The following is a 21,897-nucleotide window of genomic DNA, read 5'->3' on the forward strand; positions in this document are numbered from 1 at the left end:
CAGGCTGAAAACTCAAGTGCTTCCAGAAGCCAGAGAGATGTGAACAGTGCAGTGGTCAGGGAGAACATAGGCTGTATCTAAAGAGGCCAGCCTGTCCTCAGTCCTAGCAGATTAGTCCTATGCAAGAATAGAGCCAGGAATTGCCAGATGTTCCCATTTTCCAAGAAAAGGCACCCATCCAGATTTTAATGTAAATTAAAATCACCTGTACATGTTGTCTGCTGTGGTAGACATCTAAAGTTTCTGTCACCCAGCATCAAGTCACCTCTCTTCTAAAATAGTATGGTATTATGATCACCCTTTGTAGACCACACCTTTCTCCCAGTCTCTCAGAGATGGTGTTGACTCTGTCTCTGGTTGCAGGAATGGGCATGTGACTCAAACTCAGCCAATCAGAGCACAGCAATCTCCTATGCCACAATAATTGGCTCAGGAACACGTCTGTGACCCAATCAGAGAAAATGAGAAACAGTGAGGCCTTCGAGGGAACTTTAGGAAAAAGATTCTCATTCTTGCCCATGGAATTCAAAACTGAGAAGATGTAAGGGCTGGAGCTAGGGCAGCCTTTTGGTAATCATTATATAGAGATCGTGTCTGTGGTTGGATCCACATGGTTAAAAGCATTGCTGAGAACTGGAGAGAAGCCAAGGTCTGATGACATCACTTGGACCTGAATGCAGCTGTTCCCTCTAGACTATTCATTTATGGTAACCAGTGAATTTGCTTTCTTCTGAAGCCAATTTGAATCAGTTTCTCTGTCATTCCACAGAAAGAAGCCTATCCCTTCAGCAACTAATTTTAAAAAGTCTTTACACAGTGTGAACGCCAAACGAACCCCTGAAAGCTGACCATGGCCATTCAGTTTGCAATCTCAGCACCTAGCTTCCCTTCTCCCCCTGTACCACCATACTTAGCTTCTCTTATTACCTGTCTTCTAGCTTCTATTCTCACTGTACCTTCCTTCCACTATAGTCTTCTCTCCCTACTCTACTTCCTGAAATCCTACCTATCCTTCACAATTCAGGTCAAATGTCAAATGCTTCCTTTTGCTTAGAGTCTTTCCTGACTGCCCCACCCCCACCTCCTCCACCCCTCCACCCCCCACCTAACCCCTCCTCCGGGGGAAGAATATACTTCCCTCTCCATCCCCAGGTTCCTCTGTCCACCAGCCCCCACCCACCGCCATTGAGCCCTAGGCCCTTCTGCCTAGGATCCTAATTACCCAGCAACATTCCGATCTCCCTTGCTTCTGGACAGTGATCCAAATTCAGACTCAGATTAGAAGGGATGATCTTTGCAACTTAAGTTTCAAAAAACAATTCGTTCCTAGGAGAGGTCAGAAAACATGGTGAAAGACGAGGATTTGGGTAATGGATTAGAAAGAAAAGAACAGTTGTTCTGGGGAAAAGAGAGGGTCTATGTTGAATGCAGTGAGGAAGGAGGGAAAACTGGACATACTTAGACCAAATGAAATGACTCAGAGGAAACCTGAGAAGAAATGTCTAGGGAGGCAAGAGTTTGATCTGCTTGGAAAGGAAGATAAAAAGCATGTGACGGAATGACCCGAAAAAAAAAATGCTTAAAACAGGAGCACTGTTCAAATGAGAAAAGAATGCAGACAGTAGCAAGACATTGCAAAACCTCCAGAAAACAGAGAAGGTGACAAAGGAAGAGGTCATTTCAAACCAGATAAACTGGGAGGCTTTCTGTTGATTAAAAGAGACTTTCTCAAAAGGTGGGGCTCATGTTGGCTTGCCTCTGATGAAAACTCAGGGCCACCGAGGACTTCTGGAATTTGCCATTCAACAGACAGACACAGGGGAGGGCCCCAGGAAGCCAAGCAGTTGCTAGAAGTGCAGAAAGAGCCACCACGGGTCAAAGGTCAAAATAAGTGTCAGCTTACGAGCAGCCCCAGGCAAGCACTGTCTCTCTTGTAACTTCTAAACTCTATCAAGTACCACGGAGCCTTGTATACAGTTCCTATGCCTCCTTCCCCAGGACCAACTGGTTTTTATGTGATAAAATAAAAGCCAGACAATAACAGCAGCTCTTAACCTTTGTTGGGGAGAAATTTGGTTAAGGCTCTGGGCCCTCTTCCCAGAAAAATACACACTGGCTCAGACACATCAAAGTTTCCTCTCCATTTCAGGAATTCACACCCTCCCTGAGGCCCATCTCTTGAACAACAGTTCCTAAACTCATTCATTTAATCAAAAGTTTTTATTGAGTGTCAAATATATGCCAGGTACTGCTCTAGGCACCAGGGATACATGACAATAATCCATCCTTGCCTCATGGAGTGTACCTTCCAATTTGTATTCTAGCCCTCAAACGATCAGAAAGTCTGGCGACGTGGCCGGGAATTTGGTGAGCCTGACATGGAGACCAGGTTTAGGACCTTCTGCTCCAAAGAACCCAAGTCAAACATCACCTCTGTGAGGAGAGAGGGAAGGAGAATATGTAGAAGCACGTGTTCTGACTGGAACCATCATACATTTCATACATCGTCGAGGGAGTGTGGATGCACTTTGGGAGCACTTGGGGGAAATGTTTGGCAGATTCTCCTAAAGCTGGACGTAGATGTACTCTATGACCCAGCAATTCTACTCCTAGGTATATACATCCAAGAGATACGTGTGCATGTGCATACCAAGCGACACGTACAGTGGCCCCCAATTACCCCTGGTGTTCACATCTCTGTGTGAGCCCCTCCCCTAGAGTGTGGATGGGACCTGTACCTTACTTCTAACCAATGTAATGTCGCAGTTATTACCTCCATTTTGCAGGTCAGAGAAGTGAGGCCCAGACAGAATAAAACAAAACAACAGACCCATCAAAGGTGGGATCAGCACACTTCCTCTGCAGCTTTCAAACAGAACATACACACCGACTCCAATAGCAAAGTCCAAGAAACCAAGGGAAATTGGCTTTGAAGACTGATCTTCAAGAGAAATGAATGCCCGAACCAGCAGGAGAAGAGTCTATTTGAGGAAAAATCTGGGTGTGTTCTCATTTTTGGCCAGGGAAAGGGATGAGGACAGCTGTGAACGGCCTGTTATCAGTTGTTCTTTCCATGGTTTGAATTTATTTCCGTGTGTGTGTGTGTGTGTGTGTGTGTGCTTATATAAAAACCTGTATTTCCTAAGCCTATAGGGTCAGTTTATTGATGAGCTGCAGAGTGTCCTGTAGGCTCTCTGCTATCCTACCCAACAGCTTGGCTACTTCCTGCTGGTCATGCTCTGTTTCCTGCTCTTGCTCTCCTGTGCTCCTGTTCCATCTCTTTCTCTGGATCTCTCTTACCCCATAGAGTCTGGGCAAATTTTCCAATCTCTCCCGGGGGTGGGCTGGGGCCTGAGGCCGTTATTCATTTCTTGTAGAAATGAAGGGGCAACAGGAAAAACAGCAGGTAGGTCTAGGGAGGGGGGCACAGTGGGTGAGCTTGTCCCCCCCGCTTCAAGGACCACTCAGGGAAAGTGGCTGGGGCAGAATGAGATTGGAGGGGTGGGGAGGGCAGAGGGCCCACAGGAAGGAAGCCCAGTGTCTGGCGGGCAAGAACAGCCACGCTTGGCCTAGGCCCCCTTTCCCTCCGGGCCTCAGGCACTGCTGGACAGGAGTTCAGCCTGTTCAGAGATGAAGGAAAAAGCATGTGTGTCTTGTGGTTGTGACAACAGTCTCCTGTAGTCCCTGGGGAAAATATCTTCCTTGTCAGACGCATCTAGATTCAAATCCTGCTGTATATTCTAGCTGTGCAAACTTGAGCGCATTCTTCCATGTCTCTGAGCCTTATTTTCCTGCTAAAATGCAAGCAATTTAATAGAGATAATGATCCTCACTGACATTTTTAAGTTGGGCTTCTCTGCAGTGCCTGTGAGTGGAGGCTTGTTTTTTTGTTTGTTTTTTTTTAATTAATTTTTCTTTTTCAATTACAATTGACATTCCATATTCTTTTATATTAGTTTGAGGTGTACAGCATAGTGGTTAAATGTTTATATAATTTACAAAGTGATCCCCCTGATGAATCTAGTACCCATACATAGTTATTATAATACAAATTGACTATATTCCCTATGCTGTACTTTACGTCCCCGTGACTGTTTCTAACTACCAATTTGTATTTCTTTTTTTTTTTTTTCCAATTTGTATTTCTTAATCCTTTCACCTTTTTCACCCAGTGCCTCAACCCACCTCCCATCTGGCAACCATCAGTTTGTTCTCTGAACCTATGAGTCTGTTTCTGTTTTGTTCATTTATTTAGTCCTTTAGATTCCACACATACGTGAGATCATATGGTATTTGTCTTTATCTGACTCATGTCGCTTAGCATAATACCCTCTAGGTCAATCCATGTTGTCGCAAATGGTAAGATTTCATTCTTTTCTATGGCAGAGTAATATTCCATCGTACATATGTATCACATCTTCTTTATCCGATAGTCTATTGAGAGACATTTATGCTGCTTCCATATCTTAGCTATTAAATAGTGCTACAAAGAACGTATGGGCACATACAGCATTAGTGTTTCGGATTTCTGCAGCTAAATACCCCGAAGTGGGATTGTTGGGTCATAAGGTAGTTCTAATTTTTTGAGGAAAATCCATATGCTGTTTTCCATAGTGGCTGCACCAATTTGCAATCAGGTGGGGGCTTCTTAAGGACAGTGACTGATCCAGGTCAACTCTGGGGCCACCACCTGACACAGGGATTCAGGAGATGTTTGTAGAGATAAGGAAAGAACGAATGAATAAAAGTCAGTTTTGACAGGGAAGGTCAGGAACAGTAGTAGGATTGTGAGTTTGGAAACATCCTTTCCCCAGCGCTTGAAAAAAACCCTCATTCTCTCAAAATTCTTCCTCGCACCCCATCCGTCTCCCATCCCTACAGCTTATGCTATTTCCTAGGAACTAGGGGTTTGGGTGGAGCAAGGGGTACTAACTTCCAAACTTCTCCTGGTTTAGCTCCATCACCCTCCCACCCACTCCCCCTCTGCGCACCTAGCCTAAATAAAGCACAGTAAGAAAGATGCCGAGTCTGCTCCTTTCTCGCTGGAAAACCTTGGGCCACTTCTGAGACCTCCGAGCCCCCGTTTCCCCATCTGGGAAACAGTGCGGAGGCCCCCGACGTGCCAGGTCCCGGATGCCTTGCGTGCTGTGGCCGGTTGTCCCGTGCACAGCTACCCTCCGCGCACCACCCTCGCCCCACGCAGGCTGGGCGCAGGCCACGCCCTTCACCCGCCTCGCGGCCCGGCGGCGTTGCCATGGCTACGTGCGTACACAGGCCCGGCGAGTGCGCGGGGTGCGGGCCGCCGTCTGGACACTCCGCGGGAGCGCGGCCCGGCGGCCTCGCCCGGGAGAGGGCCCCGCGCCTCCCCAGCCCGCCGGGCTCTTGGCGGAGGACGGAGCGGGCTTCCTCAGGCCAGGTGAGTGCGGCGCGGGAGGGGGCGGCGGGCGGAGGCCTGTGTCGGACGGGGCCGACCCTGGGACGGCGGGGAGTGACGCGGCTCCATCGCGAGGCCGAACTTCTGTGTGACCCAGACTTCTGCCGCCAGGAGCACCCAAGAGGAGGCGCCCCAACACTCGCCCTTCCTGCCTAAGTGCAGCCCGACCCCACCCTGCACCCCAACCTCCCTAGGTAACCCGCGCGGGAGATTCAGGGCCCCTCCTTGGCACCCACTCTCGGAATATCCCGTGGAGTACAGCTGGGATTAGGAGGGGCGCCCCCAGGTTTTCCGGATTTACGGACACCACCACCCAGTGGTCAGAGATCCTCTTTACCTGCCTTCTCCTTTGATGAATTTCTCAGCTCCCGAGCCACTGAAGACCTTGTAGTCCTGAAAGAAATGTTGCTCCTAGAACCCAATTCTAACCCAATGAAGTGGTCAGGGGCGTGCAGATGATTGAATTTCTTTCCCTCTTTACTAGGCTGGTACTGTGTGGCACTAAGAACACATTTACAGAGTTTAACACATTCCAATTACTTTCCACAGTGTTTTCAGGCAGGGGAACGACAGCACAGGGCAAGGTGAAGGTGGAGAAATATTGTCTAGCCCCAAAGCTAAAGAGATAGAATTTCGGTTTTCCAAAAAGTCATCTAGGATAGGTACTGGGGCGGGGTAGGAGGCGGGATGAAGGTAGTTACTGTCAAAGATTTCTAGCCAGCTTCTGCACTAATTGCTTTGAGGTGTCACTTGTATCTTCATTCATTCAGCAAGTGTTTACCGAGCACCAACTATGTGTCAGGTGTAGCGCCAGGCACTAGACATGGGGTAATGAACAAAATGGTCAGAGACTGCGAAGGGTCTGAGGTTTTACCTTGTTTGCAAGCTAACAAGTTAGGCTGCCCAGCTTATAGAGGGTGGCAGAAGTCAGGAGACTCCTGGGCCAGAGACAGAAGATTTTACTCCTCACAGCACAGCGGGTACAACATGCACCCAGAGTTTCACATTCACATTGGTCCCCCTTGCCCCACAAGTCCCTAGAGGTGATGCAGAACAGCAGGGGTAGGGGCTGTGCACACAGTGGGTCTGTGTCCCAGCTATGGAACTCCAAGCTTAGGAATCCCCAGTCTTTGAAAGGGGCTGCTAGCAAACCTGCCCGACCATTGCCCCAAAAGGAAACGTTATCTTTATTATAAATGTTACCTATATTCTCCTGCACTGTTGAATATACAAAGACCCTTGGAAAGATGGTGCAGGACAAAAATCTTTCAATGCCATTGCTCTAAAGATGGTACAGACACAAGATACTCATGAGGAACTGTCTCTTAACAAAAGCAACACAGTTCTGGCTCTTTTGGAACATGCGAGGTGTGATCAACAAATACAGTGTATGTTTAAATTTTAAAAATGTATTACAATATAAGTCACATTGCTATTAATGCCCCTCAAAATACTCCCCCTCACTTCAAACACACTTACCCCATCATTCTTTCCACTTTCTGAAGCAGGTCTGGAAGTTCCTCTTTTGTGAGTGGTCTTTAGTTGCTCTGTCATGGCTATCTTTTTTTTTTTTTTAATTTATTGGGGTGACAATTGTTAGTAAAATTACATAGACACAGACAATAGTTTAGTGTCGTGGCTATCTTGATGTCCTGAATCGATTCAAAACGTTTTCCTTTCATGGTCATTTTGACTTTGGGGAAGAGCCAGAAGTGGCACAGTGCCAGTTCCGGTGAATAAGGTGGATGAGGACACACCGTAATGTTTTTATTTGATAGAAATTGCCATGAGAAGCAATGTGTGACACAGAGACTTTCCAATGTGATCAGAAAATACAGTGAATGTTGCTACCTAGTGCCATCCAATGGAAAAGCAGGGATCTTTAATATGGGAAGCAGCACGTTGAACCTTAGTAACAGTGTATGACAAGTTTCAACTTATTCGGTGCAGTCAGTTGGGTGGGAGCTACGGTTGAGAGAAGGTTTGTTTTAAAGTGTGCCATAACTCATCCTACATCATGACAATGCTCCATGTCACACATCGCTTCTGGTATATGGCAGTTTCTGTCAAATAAAAACATTACACTGTGTCCTCATCCACCTTATTCACCGGATCTGGCACTGTGCCACTTCTGGCTCATCCCCAAAGTCAAAATGATTCAGGACATCGAAGCAGCCACGACAGCGCAACGAAAGACACTCACGAAAGAGGACTTTCAGAACTGCTTCAGAAAGTGGCAAGAACGATCGTATAAGTTCAAAGTGAGGGGGAATATTTTGAGGGGGATTAGTGGCAATGTTTCTTTTACTGGAATAATTTTTTTTAAAACATTCATTGTATTGTTTGATCACACCTGGTATTTCTTAGTGAAAGGGACACACGCAGCAAACACAACAAGTCAATAAAGGAATACAAAATGTCAGAAAATGGTAAGTACAGCAGGGAGATATGTCAGCAAGAGAGTGGACGTTACTGGAGGGTGCCATTAGCCAGGGTGGTCAGGTGGTGACCACAAGGGGGTAACATCTGAATAGAGAGAAGGCACCAGCCTTGGGAACATCTGGGGTGAGAGCTAAAACACAAATATGCACATCAGCCAACTTTTGGGTTTTAGTCTAGTGGCATTCCCACAGAAGAGACATTTCAGGCGAGTTTCCATTTTAGGATAATCAGGCTTGAATGTGCTGCTTGCTAACGTGGTCCTCTGCAACTGAAGATGAGTAACTGAAGTGATTTGATGGTGAGAGAGCATGGTTCCTTTGGAAGAGGAAATGTCTTTTCTCCTATGTTAATGAAGCAAACAGTGCAATTTATTTCTCATGATATGAACACACCAATATTTGTGAGGCACCTATAGGCCTCAGAATTTACTAATGTAAAATAAACTAGTTTATTTTTATTTCTCTTACCCCCAGGTAGGGTCTTTTTTTTCCTATTAGAGGGTAGAAGCCTGGTTTCAAGGACTTTCTGTTATTGTATGTTCTGAGTATCAACAGACAGTGCAACTCCCCAATCCCACTCTGCCCCACCCAGCAACAATGGAGGCGTGGAAATTGAGCTGCCAGAGGATTGAGCAGTAGTTACTCAGAGTTCTCTCCCTGACATTTACTGTTGTGTGACTTTAACCCCTCTGAGTCTCGGTTTCCCCATCTGTAAAATGGGACAGTACTGCTACCTATCTTGCAGGGTTGTCCTGAGGATGAAAAAAGGCCATGTGTATAAAAGGATAGCACAATGCGTGGCACTTAATAGGGCTTCAATAAATGATGATGGAGGTGGTGATGCTGATGAAAAGCAGAACAAGATCTGAGACTCTTTATGATCTCGACTAGATGACTTGTTTTGATCCACAGTCCAGCACCTTCACATTTCAGTGATCTTTCAGTTGAAAAGAAAAGAGAGGGACTTTCATTCTTTGACATGTTGTTGAGATGGAGGATGTCACACTATGTAATTGGACATACCTCAAATCAGAATTCAAGCATCATATAAATTACCACCAACATTTTGTAACCTACTGAAGTCACTGAAATTTTTATGTTTTGAAAAACACATAGAACTTACTTTGAAATGCATCAAAATATAAAATGGGTGGGTAAATGGATAGATGGATAGATATGTGATCAAGCAAATATAGCAAAATGTCAATTGTAGAATCTAGGTGATGGGTATACAGGAGTTCACCGTTCACTTCTTTCAACTTGTCTGTGTGTTTGACATTTTCATAATAAAATATTGGGAGAAAATATGTGCAGAGTCCTAATCATATGCCCAAGCTATAATATTGATACCTTGGTCTTTAGAAATCATCCTTTTTTCCCAAGCATATGGAGAAATGGACCGATTTCAAAAGAAAGTATCATTGAAAGCCCATTTCCTCAACGACTGACTCAGCACTTTAAGAAGCTCTATAGAAGCTTAGAGCTCCTTGGATGAGAGTTCAAGAAGCCCAGGATTAATAACAATAATAGTAGTTGTAGTACAAATGTGTGTTTAATGTGTAGCAGTCACCATTCTAAATGCTTCACATATTTAATCCTCACCAAACCCTTTGGGTACAGAGCATCATTAATCCCATTTTACAGACAAGGACACTGAGGCCTAGAAAAGAAACAAGTAATTCACCTAAGGTCCCAGAGCTAGGAAGCGGAGGCTCAGAAATATGGAATGTGAATACTTGATGTGTCGGATAATTCACCTCACAGTAAACTTAATGGGAGATGGAGAGCAGTTATCAGTGGAATTCAGATTTGTCACTGGGTTGTTTTAGCTATTGTTTGTGCTCTGATTTCCGTTAAAAAAATGTCTTCTGTTTGAGTATCAGAACCAAGTTCACCTCTGCTAAAGATCACTGCTAAAGAGATAATCTTGAAAATATGCAGAATTAAATTGTGGTCATTGTTGAGTCCTATCAGCTCCCACGTCTGCGACATTATGGTGCATTTCATTCATTCTAGATGTGATACTGTTGAATAATTAGAGGACTTCATTTTTCCAACCCAGTGTTTTTCCTGAAAATCTTATATAGGGAAAGGAGAGAGTATGAAAGCCTATCTAAAGAGCGCAGAAGGCTTTTTTGTCCTGAATAAAAGTACTACAATTGGAAGGCATGAAGACTCAGACCTTGTTTTAGAGGTAAGAACTCCTCCTGCTCATTCCCCACCTCTCTCCAGCCCCTCACCACCCTCCAAGAGCCCATTACTGTTTTGTGGACTCACATCTCTTTTAAAGCACAACCTCTGGCTAACAGCACATCTTTCCTCACTGTGCTGCCAATAACCAATTGCCAGATATGCTGGGTTTCCCTGGCACATACATAGTGAAAAAGAACAGGATGCAAAGCGTGATGTGCCCTCTGGTCCTTTGCTGAACATGTCTGTGGATGCCCCACCCATTGTCCCCTCCCCAGCAGTCGATGGGGTGCTTTAGAAGGTGGGCGTACAGCTGATGTTTTGACCTTCACCTGCTTTAGGCCTGACAGCCAGGGCCACCTGGAGTGCCCAGCCTGGGCAATGGCCTCTTGCCCTTCACAGACTTTTTGGAGACTATTGTGAGCCCCTCCCAGCCCATGGACTTCCAAGCAGTAAATCAGGATAAGCCCTGTGTGTGGCCTCAGCATTTTCTCATTTCCTTTCATTCTCTGAATTAGCTGTGGTTTGGTCCAGAGTCTCAGCTCACTGACAGCCAAGGAAGTTGGAAGAAAGAATGGAATAATAAAAACAGTGGCTGTTGGTTTTTTTAACTAATGAAGCGGTTTAAAATATTGAAGCAGAAAGAGAAATGCAATGGAATCTATAACTGTGAAAGGCAGGCCTGTCTCAGACCTCACTCAACAGATTTTCTTTTAACTTTTTGTTTCGAAATAATTCTCAAGAAGTTCCAAAAATAGAGAGATAGATCCTGGGTACCCTTCACGTAGTTTCCCCCAGTTGGTTACATATTACCTAGTCATAACCAAAACCAGGAAATTGACACTGGTGCAAAGTGTGTGTTTCTATGCCATTTTATCACGTGTGGATTCGTGTGCAGCCATCAAGAGACAGAGCTATTCCATCATCAAAGATCTCCTTTACGATATTCTTTTATAGTCATAATACCTCCTCATACCACCATCCTTATACCCTGACAGTCACTAATCTGTTTTCCATTTCTATAATTTTTATCATTTTGAGAATGTTATATAAATGGAATCATACAATATTTGACCATTTGAGGGTTTTTTTTCCACTTAGCATAATACCTTTGAGATTTATTTACGTTGCTAGCCCGTTCATTTTTATTGCTGCATAATATTCCATGGTATAGATATACCACCGTTTGTTGAACCATTCACATATTGAAGGACATTTTGATTGTTTCTGATTTGGGACTGTTACGAATAAATCACTATAAACATTTGTGTATAGGTTTTTGTGTGACTATAAATTTTCATTTCTCTGGAATAAATTCTCAGAAGTGTGATTGCTGGATCATATGGTAAGTATATGTTTGGTTTCTAAAGAGACTGCCAGGCTATTTGTCCAGGGTGGCTGTACCATTTTATACTCCCTCAAGCAATGGGTGAGACACAGTTTTACTGCATCCTCACCAGCAATTAGTATTATCACTTTTTTATTTTAGCCGTTTTAGTAAGTGTGTAGTGTTATCTCATCATGGTCTTAATTTGCATTTCCCAAATGGCTAGTGATGTTGAATGTCTTTTCATATACTTATTTGCCTTCCGTATACCCTCTTTGATGAAATGTCTCTTCATATTTTTTGCACATTTCTAATCGGATTATTTGCTTTTTTACTATTGAGTTTTGAGATTTCTTTTTATATTTTAGATATGAGTCCTTTGTCAGATATATGGTTTGCAAATATTTTCTCCCATCCATAGTTTGTCTTTTCATTCTCTTAACAGAGTATTTCACAGAGCAAAAGTTTTAAATTTTTATGAAGTTCAGTTCTTTTTTTTTTCTATTATCGATCATGGTTTTAGTGTCATGTCTAGGAACACATCACCAAGTCCTTGATCCTGAGAATTTTCTCTTACGTTTTCTTATAAAAGTTTTATAGTTTTATTTTTAAATCTATGAACTTTTTGTGTTTATTTTTTTTATATATGATGTGAGGTTTAGGTCAAGGTTTATATTTATTGCGTGTGGATATCCAGTTACCCCAGAACCATTTGTTGAAAAGACTGTTCTTCTCCATTGAACTGGTTTTGAAACTGTCAAAAATCATTTGGCCACATTTGTTTGGGGGCTATTTCTGAGTTCCTATTACGTTTCATTGATCTAGGTGTCTATACCTCTACCAATATGACACAGTCTTGAATACTGTAGCTATTTAAGTCTTAGGTAAAGTGATTCCTCCCATTTTATTCTTCTTTAGGAAAAAAAAAGTTTGTTTTTACCTATTCTAGCTCTTTTGCCACTATAAATTTTAACCTAAGACAGTCTGTCTATATGTATAAAATATCTTGTTGGAATTTTGACAGGAATTGTGTTTAAATCTATATGTCAGTATGAGAAGAATCTATATCTTTACTATGTTGTCTTCCACTCCATGAACATGGTATGTTTCTCCATTTATTCAGGTGATCTCTGATTTCTTTCAAAAGTGTTCTATAGTTTGTAGCATACAAGTCCTGTACATGTTTTGTTATATTTACACTTCAATATTTCTCTCTCTCTCTCTCTCTCTCTCTCTCTCTCTCTCTCTCTCTCTCTCTTTGAGTGATTATAAATGGTATTATATTTAAAACATTTATTTATATTTTTTTATTATTAGTTTCAGGTATCATTTAAAATTTGGTGTCCACATGCTCATTGACATTATATAGAAACACAGTTGACTTTTGTATGCTTATATGGTATCTAAACTAAACTTTCTAGAAGTTTTTTTGAGATTTCTTGGGATTTTACACTTAAATAATCATGTCATCTGCAAAAAAAAAAAAGAACGGTTTTATTTCTCAGATCTGAATGCCTTAATTTCCTTTTTCTTGCTTTATTTTACCGGCTAGGACTTCCAGTACTCTGTTGAATAAGAGCAATTAATGAAGTATAACTCTTTATATTTGGGTGTTTCTGACCTTAGTGGGAAAGCATTCAGTCTTTCACCATTAGGTATGATATTAACTGTAGGGTTTTTTGTACATGTTCTTATCAAGTTGAAAAAATGTCCCCTTTATTCCTAGTTATCTGAGAGTGTTTATCATATACTCAGTAAATTTAAAAAATAACTCCCCTTGAGGTTCTCATCTGTGTCATGGTCTCCCTACAAGGACACGGAAAATCTATTCAGTGTACAAAGTGTGGGGGGTGGGGGAAGAAAAAGAAACACAGCTTCTTTATTATACATAACAATGGATAGATTTTAGATAGTTTTATTTCGTGTCTGTCCAAAGTATAGGTTCTCTGTTCTCTGTTTTGAACCTGACTATAGTAATTTTTCAAAAGCACAAGCTTTGGAGGTAGACACACTTGGGTTTGAATCTCGTTAGGCCACTTTCTGGCTGTGTGACTTTAAGCGAATTGCTTAATCGCTCTGAGCTCATTTTCCCTGTCTACAAACCACTTATCTCGCAGGGTTGTTGTGAGGAGTAAGTAAGAAACACACATAAAGTGCCTGGCACACGGTGCTAAGTAAATGACACCATGATTATTGTTATTGTCTCATAAAGTGGAGACTGAGAGGAATCCTCAGAGGTACACAGGGTTGAGATAAGGACCCACTGATATTAACAAGCTGTTTGGAAAAGGGCACTAATGAGGATAATTATCCTGTAGACAGAAATTGAGTTGCGTTCATTGTATAAAACGTGATTGACTGCTTAATGCTCCTTGGACTTAGTTTAAGAAGCAAGTCATCACTGCCAGCAACAGTCACATTGATTTATGAAGAAATAAGTTGCATTTCCAGAAGCACGAGCTTGCATTGGCTCCCTAGAGAACAGATGATATGTGAACTGCCAAATGTTTTGTGAATAGACTCTTGATGGGCACTCTATCTTCTCTTAGACAAATCCTCTTCCCAAAGCTTAAATGGATTTGGGAGAGGAGATCTGCTTTAAAAAGGAAAGTGGGGACACAGGTCCATGTTGAAGAATTGCAACCTGCAGACATGTCAACATTTTCCAGTTTTATAAAACAATACAAGGTGAAAATTGCCTCTCTGCTGACTTCATGGGGCCTTTCTGATTAGAAGCATCACCCTTGATCAGCTATGGGCCACCCTAAGGAATAATCCAATAGTCAATTTATAGTTGCCATTAGAAATCATTCCACTAAATAAAGCTGAGAAATATATATTAATAAAAAGTCATCTTTGAAATTACCCAGAGGTTACATCTAGCAAATAAAAAAGATTGTTTTATTTACCTAGGTAAACCCTAAAATATAGGCAGTCATGCTTCTAAAGATTTATACTCATTTGCAAGGCCAACATACTGTTTTGATTGTTGATATCATAATATTTTGACATCATTTACTTTTGCTGATAATGGAAGGTAGTTAACATGCTCATTGTTTTAAAAAATTGGGAGAAAGCAAAGTACACGGAAGAAAATAAAAGTCACTTGGTGTCATCCGGCTCAGAGAAAAATCAATATTGATATTTGTAGGGTTTTTCCCTCCAGACATTTTTCTATATCCTGTAAGGAGTTTGGTTCCCTGACGGCAATAGGAAGCCTGTGTTAGCCAGCCTGGGTTTTGCTTTTGTCATCCCTCATTCATTCCACAAATATGTATCTGGAGCCTCAGTGCTGAGGCAGTTCTGGGGACACAGCGGTGGCCAAATCAGGCATGGTCCCTGCAGTCAGAAAGCTGCAAGGAAAAGGAGACGTTAGTCAAAGATCCCACAAAGACATGTATAGTTTCCATGCCAACGTTCGGGCTCCAAAGGAAAGAAATATGGAGGACTTCACTAGACAAGGCGAGAAGGGAGCAGCATGGCAGCATGTGCAAAGGCCCTGAGGTGAAATATTGTGAGCCCACAGGACTGAGAGAAAACCAGTGTGTTCAAAAGTAAGAGTGGGAAGGGGGAGGGCCAAGAGACGTGTGGGCCTTCTTCGTGCCGTGCCGCCATACAGATTTTGATCTTTATCTGAAGAGTAAAGGGAAGCAAGTACTAACGAATTTTAAGTGAGGGGGAGACCTGCCTTTTGGAATGACCATCCTGGCTGTCCTGTTCCGACTGGCGATCAGGAGCGCTATTCAGAATCTCCCCCCTCCCATTTTACACAGCTGGAAAGCCTTGGCCTTGCTCATTTCAAAGCTAAACCTTGTGAATTATAATTTATGTGATCTGATGTGGCTTGTGAACTACAATTTTTAGAGTTGACTGTAGCTGTTATTTAAACTCTGCTGAGAAAGAGGCTCAGTTCTTCCAGAATAGAGAAGTACTACAAGCCAATGGCTGTTGCATTTTTTCATATGTATAAAAGTGCTTGTTACACATGGACCCCTAGACATTCTGACCCAGTGGTTTTGGGGTAAGGCCCAGGAATGCTCACATTTATATGCTCCCCAGGTTCAGGTGGGGGGTGGGGTGGAGTTCCATGGAGATGGTTCCAGGAACACAGTTTGAGAACCCCTCCATCAGTGCCCCCTCCCTCTCCTCGATCACCCATGCTTCCTCGTTTCTGATGTTGTGGGAGCTCCTGCTTGGTGTGTGTGTGGCAGGTGCTATTTCAATAAATGTTGTTTTGAGGAAACGAGAAGTGAAGGTTAAACAAGTGAAGAGCTGGCTGACCCTAGCCCCTCCCCAAAAACTCACCTGGCCCCACACTGGGCACTTTCCAGGATCCCCTTGAAGACTGGGCTGTAGGACAGCCTGAGTCAGTGCAGTGCTGGGGGTGGGAGGGCGCAGATGGAGAAACACCAAGGACAGAAACGACGGGGGTATGAAATGCTTGTCCATACACCTCACCTCCATGCTTGGTGCACAGCGTCCTTCCAGCTGGCTCCTTTCTCATTGCTGCAACAATCTCTCTAGCATGTGTCAGCCTTTTGTCATATGGGATCTGGGTCATGGAGCAAGACTTGTCGAACAAACACACCAGAACCCATACAGCCAGATTGCTCTTGTCCCTTTGCCTGGCACCTGCCAGTTCTGAGCTGCCTCTTCAAAAAGCGCCATCGGAGCCTACATTCTAATCTTGTTTTTTTATTATGAAACAAGGCTGCTGTGACATCATTTCACAGGTGTGTGAGTATGTCCGCTGGGGCAAAGGGCACACACATCTATAACTGATGGGTGTTGCCAGATTGCCCACCATAGGTTGACAGATGCAGTCAGTGTCGCGCCAGCCAGGGGTGGATGTCTGTTTCCCACGCCCTCCCCAACCTGGTGTGTTGCCATTGGGTCTTTGCTGATCTAGGAGGTGAAATGTGGTGCCTGAGTCATTTGCATTTGCATTTCTCTATTATGAGTGAAACCCTACGGGTTTTTTTGTTTGTTTTGTTTTGTGGGGTTTTTTTTTTTAGATTTTATTGGGGAAGGGGAACAGGACTTTATTGGGGAACAGTGTGTACTTCCAGGCCTTTTTTCCAAGTCAAGTTGTTGTCCTTTCAATCTTAGTTGTGGAGGGTGCAGCTCAGCTCCAGGTCCAGTTGCCGTTTCTAGTTGCAGGGGGCACAGCCCACCATCCCTTGCGGGAGTCGAACCAGCAACCTTGTGGTTGAGAGGATGCGCTCCAGCCAACTGAGCCATCCAGGAGCTCAGCGGCAGCTCAGCTCAAGGTGCCGTGTTCAATCTTAGTTGCAGGGGGCGCTGCCCACCATCCCTTGCAGACTCAAGGAATCGAACTGGCAACCTTGTGGTTGAGAGCCCACTGGCCCATGTGGGAATCCAATCTGCAGCCTTCAGAGTTAGAAGCATGGAGCTCTAACCGCCTGAGCCACCGGGCCGGCCCAAACCCTTACCTTTTGATATGTAAGGTGACAGGTGGACCTGGCCTGGATGAGGGTTCTTACTCCCCTCAGTCTCTGGGGGGAAGCCACAGAAAGAAACAGGGCTGGGGGTGCAGTCGCCAGCTCTGTCTGCACTTGGTAGCTCACCTTCCTGCCGGGGCTGGGCTCCCACACTCACCCCTGGCTCCACCCAGAGCACACTCTGCTCTGCAGGTTCACCCATCTGGTCTCATTAGTCCTCAGGGAACTTCTTTCTCCCCTGTCCTAGAACTGGCAGCTGGAAATGGGGGCTGACCACACAGCAGTTATGTTCTTACCACACAGCAATTACGGCCCTGCTTTCCCTCTGGCAAGTGGAGGCTTCCAAGAGCAAGAAGTTCAGGGGAAAGGACTAGAGCATAACCGTATTTTTCTCATCTGTTTATTGTGGTAAAATACACAGAACATAAAATATACTTAACCATTTTTAAGTATACAGTTCAGCGGCATTAAGTACATTCACGTTGTACAGCCATCTATCCCATTCGTCTCCGTGTATCTTGCAGAATTGAAACTCCTCACCTATGAAACAACAACTCCTCATTCCCTGCTCTCCCAGCCCCTGGCAACCAGCATTCCATTTTCTGTCTCTATAAATTTGACAACTCTGGGCACCTCATATAAGTAGAATCATCCAGCATTTGTCTTTCTGTGCCTGACTTATTTCACTGACCATAATGTCCTGAAGGTGCATCAATGTTGTAGAGTGTGTCAGAATTTCCCTATTTTTAAAGACTAAATAATATTCCTTTGTATGTATCTACCACATTTTGCTTATTTATTCATTTGTTGATGGACACTCGGGTTGTTCCCACCTTTTGGCTACGGTGAATAATGTATGAACATGGGAGTATAAATCTCTCTTCAAGCCAGGGTTTGCAGTTCTTGTGGGGGCACCCAAAAGGGAACTTGCTGGATTATATAATAATTTTAGTTTTAATTTCTTGAGGAACTGCCATACTGTTTTCAGTAGCAGCTGCAGCAATTTACCCTCCCACAGTGCACAAGGGTTCTACTCACCACCAACATGCATTATTTTCTGGGTTTTTTTTTAATAACAGCTATTGTAATGGATGTGAGGTGGAAGGTCATGACCTTTTGAAAGCACAAATAAGACAAACAGCTACAGCATGTATTTGTAGTCTACTTACAGTATCTTGCAGAGTCATATATATATATATTCTATGTATGTTCTGTGTATGTATTTACAGAATTATAGCCTCAAAACAATCCTATGGGGTAGGAACTACTATCATCATTTTTATTCTCATTTCAAGATGTGGAAATGGGGCTCAGAAAGGTTAAGTAACGTGTCCAAAGTCACACAGTCCGTTGGGGGAGGGAGGACGGGAGTTTCAGACTCCAGGCTGACTCAAAACCTCTAAAGAAAGAAGCGTCGCTCTTGGGGTGTAAATTTAGCTTTTGGGAACATGTAAAACTCTTAAGTATCAGTGACTTAACCGAGATCATAACGTAGTTGACTAAGCTAGGGAGATTCCGTAGGTGGAATCCTAAGTGAGAGTTGTCGGTGAAACACGGAATGCATTTTCTTTGATCCTCATTCACGCAAGAAACCAGGATGGCGCCATCTAGTGGGGGATTTGGGAAAAGAGATGTTGACGCAGTGCTTCCCACAAAGGAGGAGCTTTGGGGCTGTAAATAGAGGCCCCGCCAGAATCCTGTCTGGGGGACGGGGAACTCCTCAGACAGTGTAGACCAAGCTTGAGCTGCCTCTATAGAGAGAAGCCTGGGGATTTACCAGGCAGAGTGGGCAGGAAAGGACACCCCAGATGTTGAAACAGCATGTGTTTAGGTCTGGAGGTGTTTGGTGAATAATTTGGCAGGAGAGAAAAGGGCTCAATGGCCTGTTGGTGGCAATGCGTTGTGGATAAACTATGGAAAGTAACCTCACAGGGTGGTCTGATCATAAATTCGTAACTGGTCATGGTAGGTAGTCCTGCCCCAGGCCGATCACATCTTTAGTGAAAGGTTTTAAGCCGGTCCTGTCCATTGCTCTTGTGCATCTGGGCTAACACACCTTTGAAATGCCAGAAGTGATACCTGTGCAAGGGGGTATTGACTCTCAAGAGAGCACATAATCGTGTTAACTGTCCTGTAATCCAGTCCCCACCTTGCTCTCTCCCACCTTCATGTAATCTTCCTTATGTCCCCTCCTTAATTTCAAATGCAAAACTGTTACTCCACGGAGCATTTGAGATCTTGTTCCCCAGCATGCGTTGTTACTTTGGCTCAAATAAACTCATACACATTCTCTACAGCCTTAGACATTCTTACGTCAACAGTGTGAAATGTAAGCCAGGCTAAGTGTGTAACGTTTAACTTGTTTGAAGATGGAACCTCCCCCCTGAAAAAGCTTTTAAGCTAGAAGGGGATTATTGAGCTTTGTTATTTGGGTGGGAGATCAGGCAGAGCTGGCCCTAGAACAGAGAGCTGTCAAGTGTGTGAGTCAGGCACCAGCCAGCTGGTTTGCAGCCTGGCTCGTCCCTCGTGAGCTGTAGGGTCTCAAGCAAGTTATGCAGCCGTTCTCTGTTGCAATTTCTGTATATGGGCAATGGTGATAGTTGGCGTGACTATGTTATGAGATTGAATTATTGAGCACTGCTTAGAACAGTGCCTGGCAGTGGTAAATACTGCAGTAAATTTTTTTTTTAACAGGACTTTATTGGGGAACAGTGTGTACTTGCAGGATTTTTTCCAAGTCAAGTTGTTGTCCTTTCAATTGTAGTTGTAGAGGGCACAGCTCAGGTCCAGGTCCAGTTGCTGTTGTTAGTTGCAGGGGGCACAGCCCACCATCCCTTGCTGGAGTCGAGGAGTCAAACCGGCACCCTTGTAGTTGAGAGTCCACTGGCCCATATGGGAATCGAACCGGCAGCCTTCGGCATTAGGAGCACGGAGCTCCAACCGCCTGAGCCACCGGGCCGGCCCGTATTGCAGTACATTTTGATTATTGTATTTGTTTTCTACTTAAAACAGCAGAAATGTATTATCTCACTGCCTGTAGGTCAGAAGTTGGAGTGGACTCTACTGGTTCCTCTGCTCCAGGTCACATGAGACCAAAATCAAGGTGTTGGTGGCCTGGGCTCTTATCCGGTGTCTGTAGGAAGAATCCGTGTCCAGGTCCATTCGGGTGGTTGGCAGAATGTAGCCCCTGCAATGATGGACTGAGCCCCCCATGTCCTTGCTGGCTGTCAGGTGGAGGTTGTTCTGAGCCTCGAGAGGCTGCCCGCATCCCATGGCTCATGGCCGCCTTCCTCTGAAGCCAGCAGCAGTTGGCCGAGTCCTTCACGTGCTTTGAACCTCTCTGACCTCCCCTTTTGAACCATCCCCAATCCAGCCAGGTAAAGTTCTCTGCTTTCAAGGGCCCCTGGGGTTAGATGAGCCCCCCCCCCCCCCGGATAACCCAGGATGCTCTTCTTCATCTCAGATCCTGAATAGTGATGTTTGCATCTGCGCAGTCCCTCTTGCCATGTAATGGGGCATATTCCCAGGCTCCAGGGACCGGAGCGTGGACACCTTGGGAGACCGTTCTTTCCACTCTCTTGCCTGGACTGTTGCCATGGGGCGGGGGTGGTGCTATGGGACTGGTTTGCAAGCTTTTCAGAGCGCTCAGCTCAGTAAGGTCCATGCCAGGGGCCGTGGGGAAAGATGGCTGGATGAGCTCGGAGGGTGATGATGTTAGCGAGAGGGTCACACAGGAGGGAGGAGGCAGGATGGCAAGACTTGAGGTGGCGCGTCAACATATAGGAGTAGACAGGCATTTGGGGGCCTAGAGGTGACCTGGGGGTTGGAGATACACACCTGGGAGCTGAGGGGGTGCAGCAGCCCCAGCCTGTGGACAGAGTGAGAAGGAAATGGAGACAACCCCAGACGCCAGGGGAGCGGCGACATCTGAAGGGCAGGTGAAGGGACTGAAGCCCAGCATGGGGAGCTGGTCAGACAGGAAGGAGGAGAGTCAGAAAAGCGTCACAGGCCGGGGAATATTAGGAACAGAAATAGCTGACAGTTACTGAGGGCTGCTCTTTGCACTTCTGTCTGTATTAACTCATTTAAATCTTATGAGGTGGGGACTATCACTTCTCCCATTTTCCAGATGAGGAAGTTGAGGCACAGACAGGCTGAGTAGCCTGCCTAAGGTCACACAGGAAGGCTTGGGGGGCTGGGAACCACGCTCGGGCAGTCTGGCTTCACGAAGCAGCCTCTTCTTGGGGCCTCGCCCTTCCTCAAGGCTCCCGCAGGAAGACCAGGGTGCGGCTGACAGAGGCAAATAGGGATGCTTCCTCTTTCCTTCTCCTCCCAGACTCTGTCTCACCAGAGTCTGCCCATTTCCTCATATCCTTATTCTCTTGAAAATTCCCAGTTTTTACTGTTTCTGCATTACATCCCTTTCCTGAGGCAGTGAGTGGGTTGGCGGCTGGGGTGGCCAAGAACCAAATGGTAAAAAGACATAGATTAAACACTAGATGAAACACATACAACACACACCAGTTAATTTTTTAAATGTTACATTGAAAATTTTGCCAAACAATACCTTTGGTCAGTACCACAAAGTACAGCTTATCACACTCATTTTTGCAGCACTGGAAGCAATCTCAGAGAAGCAAAGAGACTTGCCCCAGGCTGCACAGCCGGAAAGTGGCAGTGGTGGAACTCGAACTCAAGGCTTCCTAACTGCAGAGCCCGTCGTCTTGCTTATAATAGTGAACATTTTGACATTTGCTATGTGTGCCAAAATTCTCTTCTAAGAGCTTTGGTATGTGTCATCTCGTTTATGTGTCACCAGTAACTTAGAAGGCTGTTCTATTGTTATCCCCATTTAAAGATGAGGAAACCATTGCCCAAGGTCACCCAGCTAGGAAGCAGGAGAGCAGGACCTAGAGGCCAGGCCACGCACCTGGAAAGCCAGGCTAGTAACCACCACACTGTCCTGCCTCCCTGACTCCTGAACCACCAGGCCACATACCTGCCTCTGACGATAGTGTCAAATGCCACAGAGAGGCTGAGGAG

General features: G+C 44.7%; 1 protein-coding gene across 12 annotated transcripts in view; it reads left to right on the plus strand.

Moving 5' to 3' along the window:
* The first annotated feature begins 5,284 nt into the window (after positions 1-5,284).
* FHAD1 (forkhead associated phosphopeptide binding domain 1) overlaps positions 5,285-21,897 on the plus strand; it is a 122,473-nt gene continuing 105,860 nt past the window's right edge. For all 12 annotated transcript variants that reach the window (XM_033115852.1, XM_033115850.1, XM_033115854.1 and 9 more), the window contains exons 1-2: positions 5,285-5,416; positions 9,963-10,069. In XM_033115852.1, the coding sequence (XP_032971743.1) occupies positions 9,977-10,069 (93 nt within the window). In that variant the 5' untranslated portion in view covers positions 5,285-5,416; positions 9,963-9,976. The remainder of the gene's footprint in view (positions 5,417-9,962; positions 10,070-21,897) is intronic.

Source organism: Rhinolophus ferrumequinum, chromosome 9, assembly GCF_004115265.2.
Source record: "Rhinolophus ferrumequinum isolate MPI-CBG mRhiFer1 chromosome 9, mRhiFer1_v1.p, whole genome shotgun sequence".
Classification (NCBI taxonomy): domain Eukaryota; kingdom Metazoa; phylum Chordata; class Mammalia; order Chiroptera; family Rhinolophidae; genus Rhinolophus; species Rhinolophus ferrumequinum.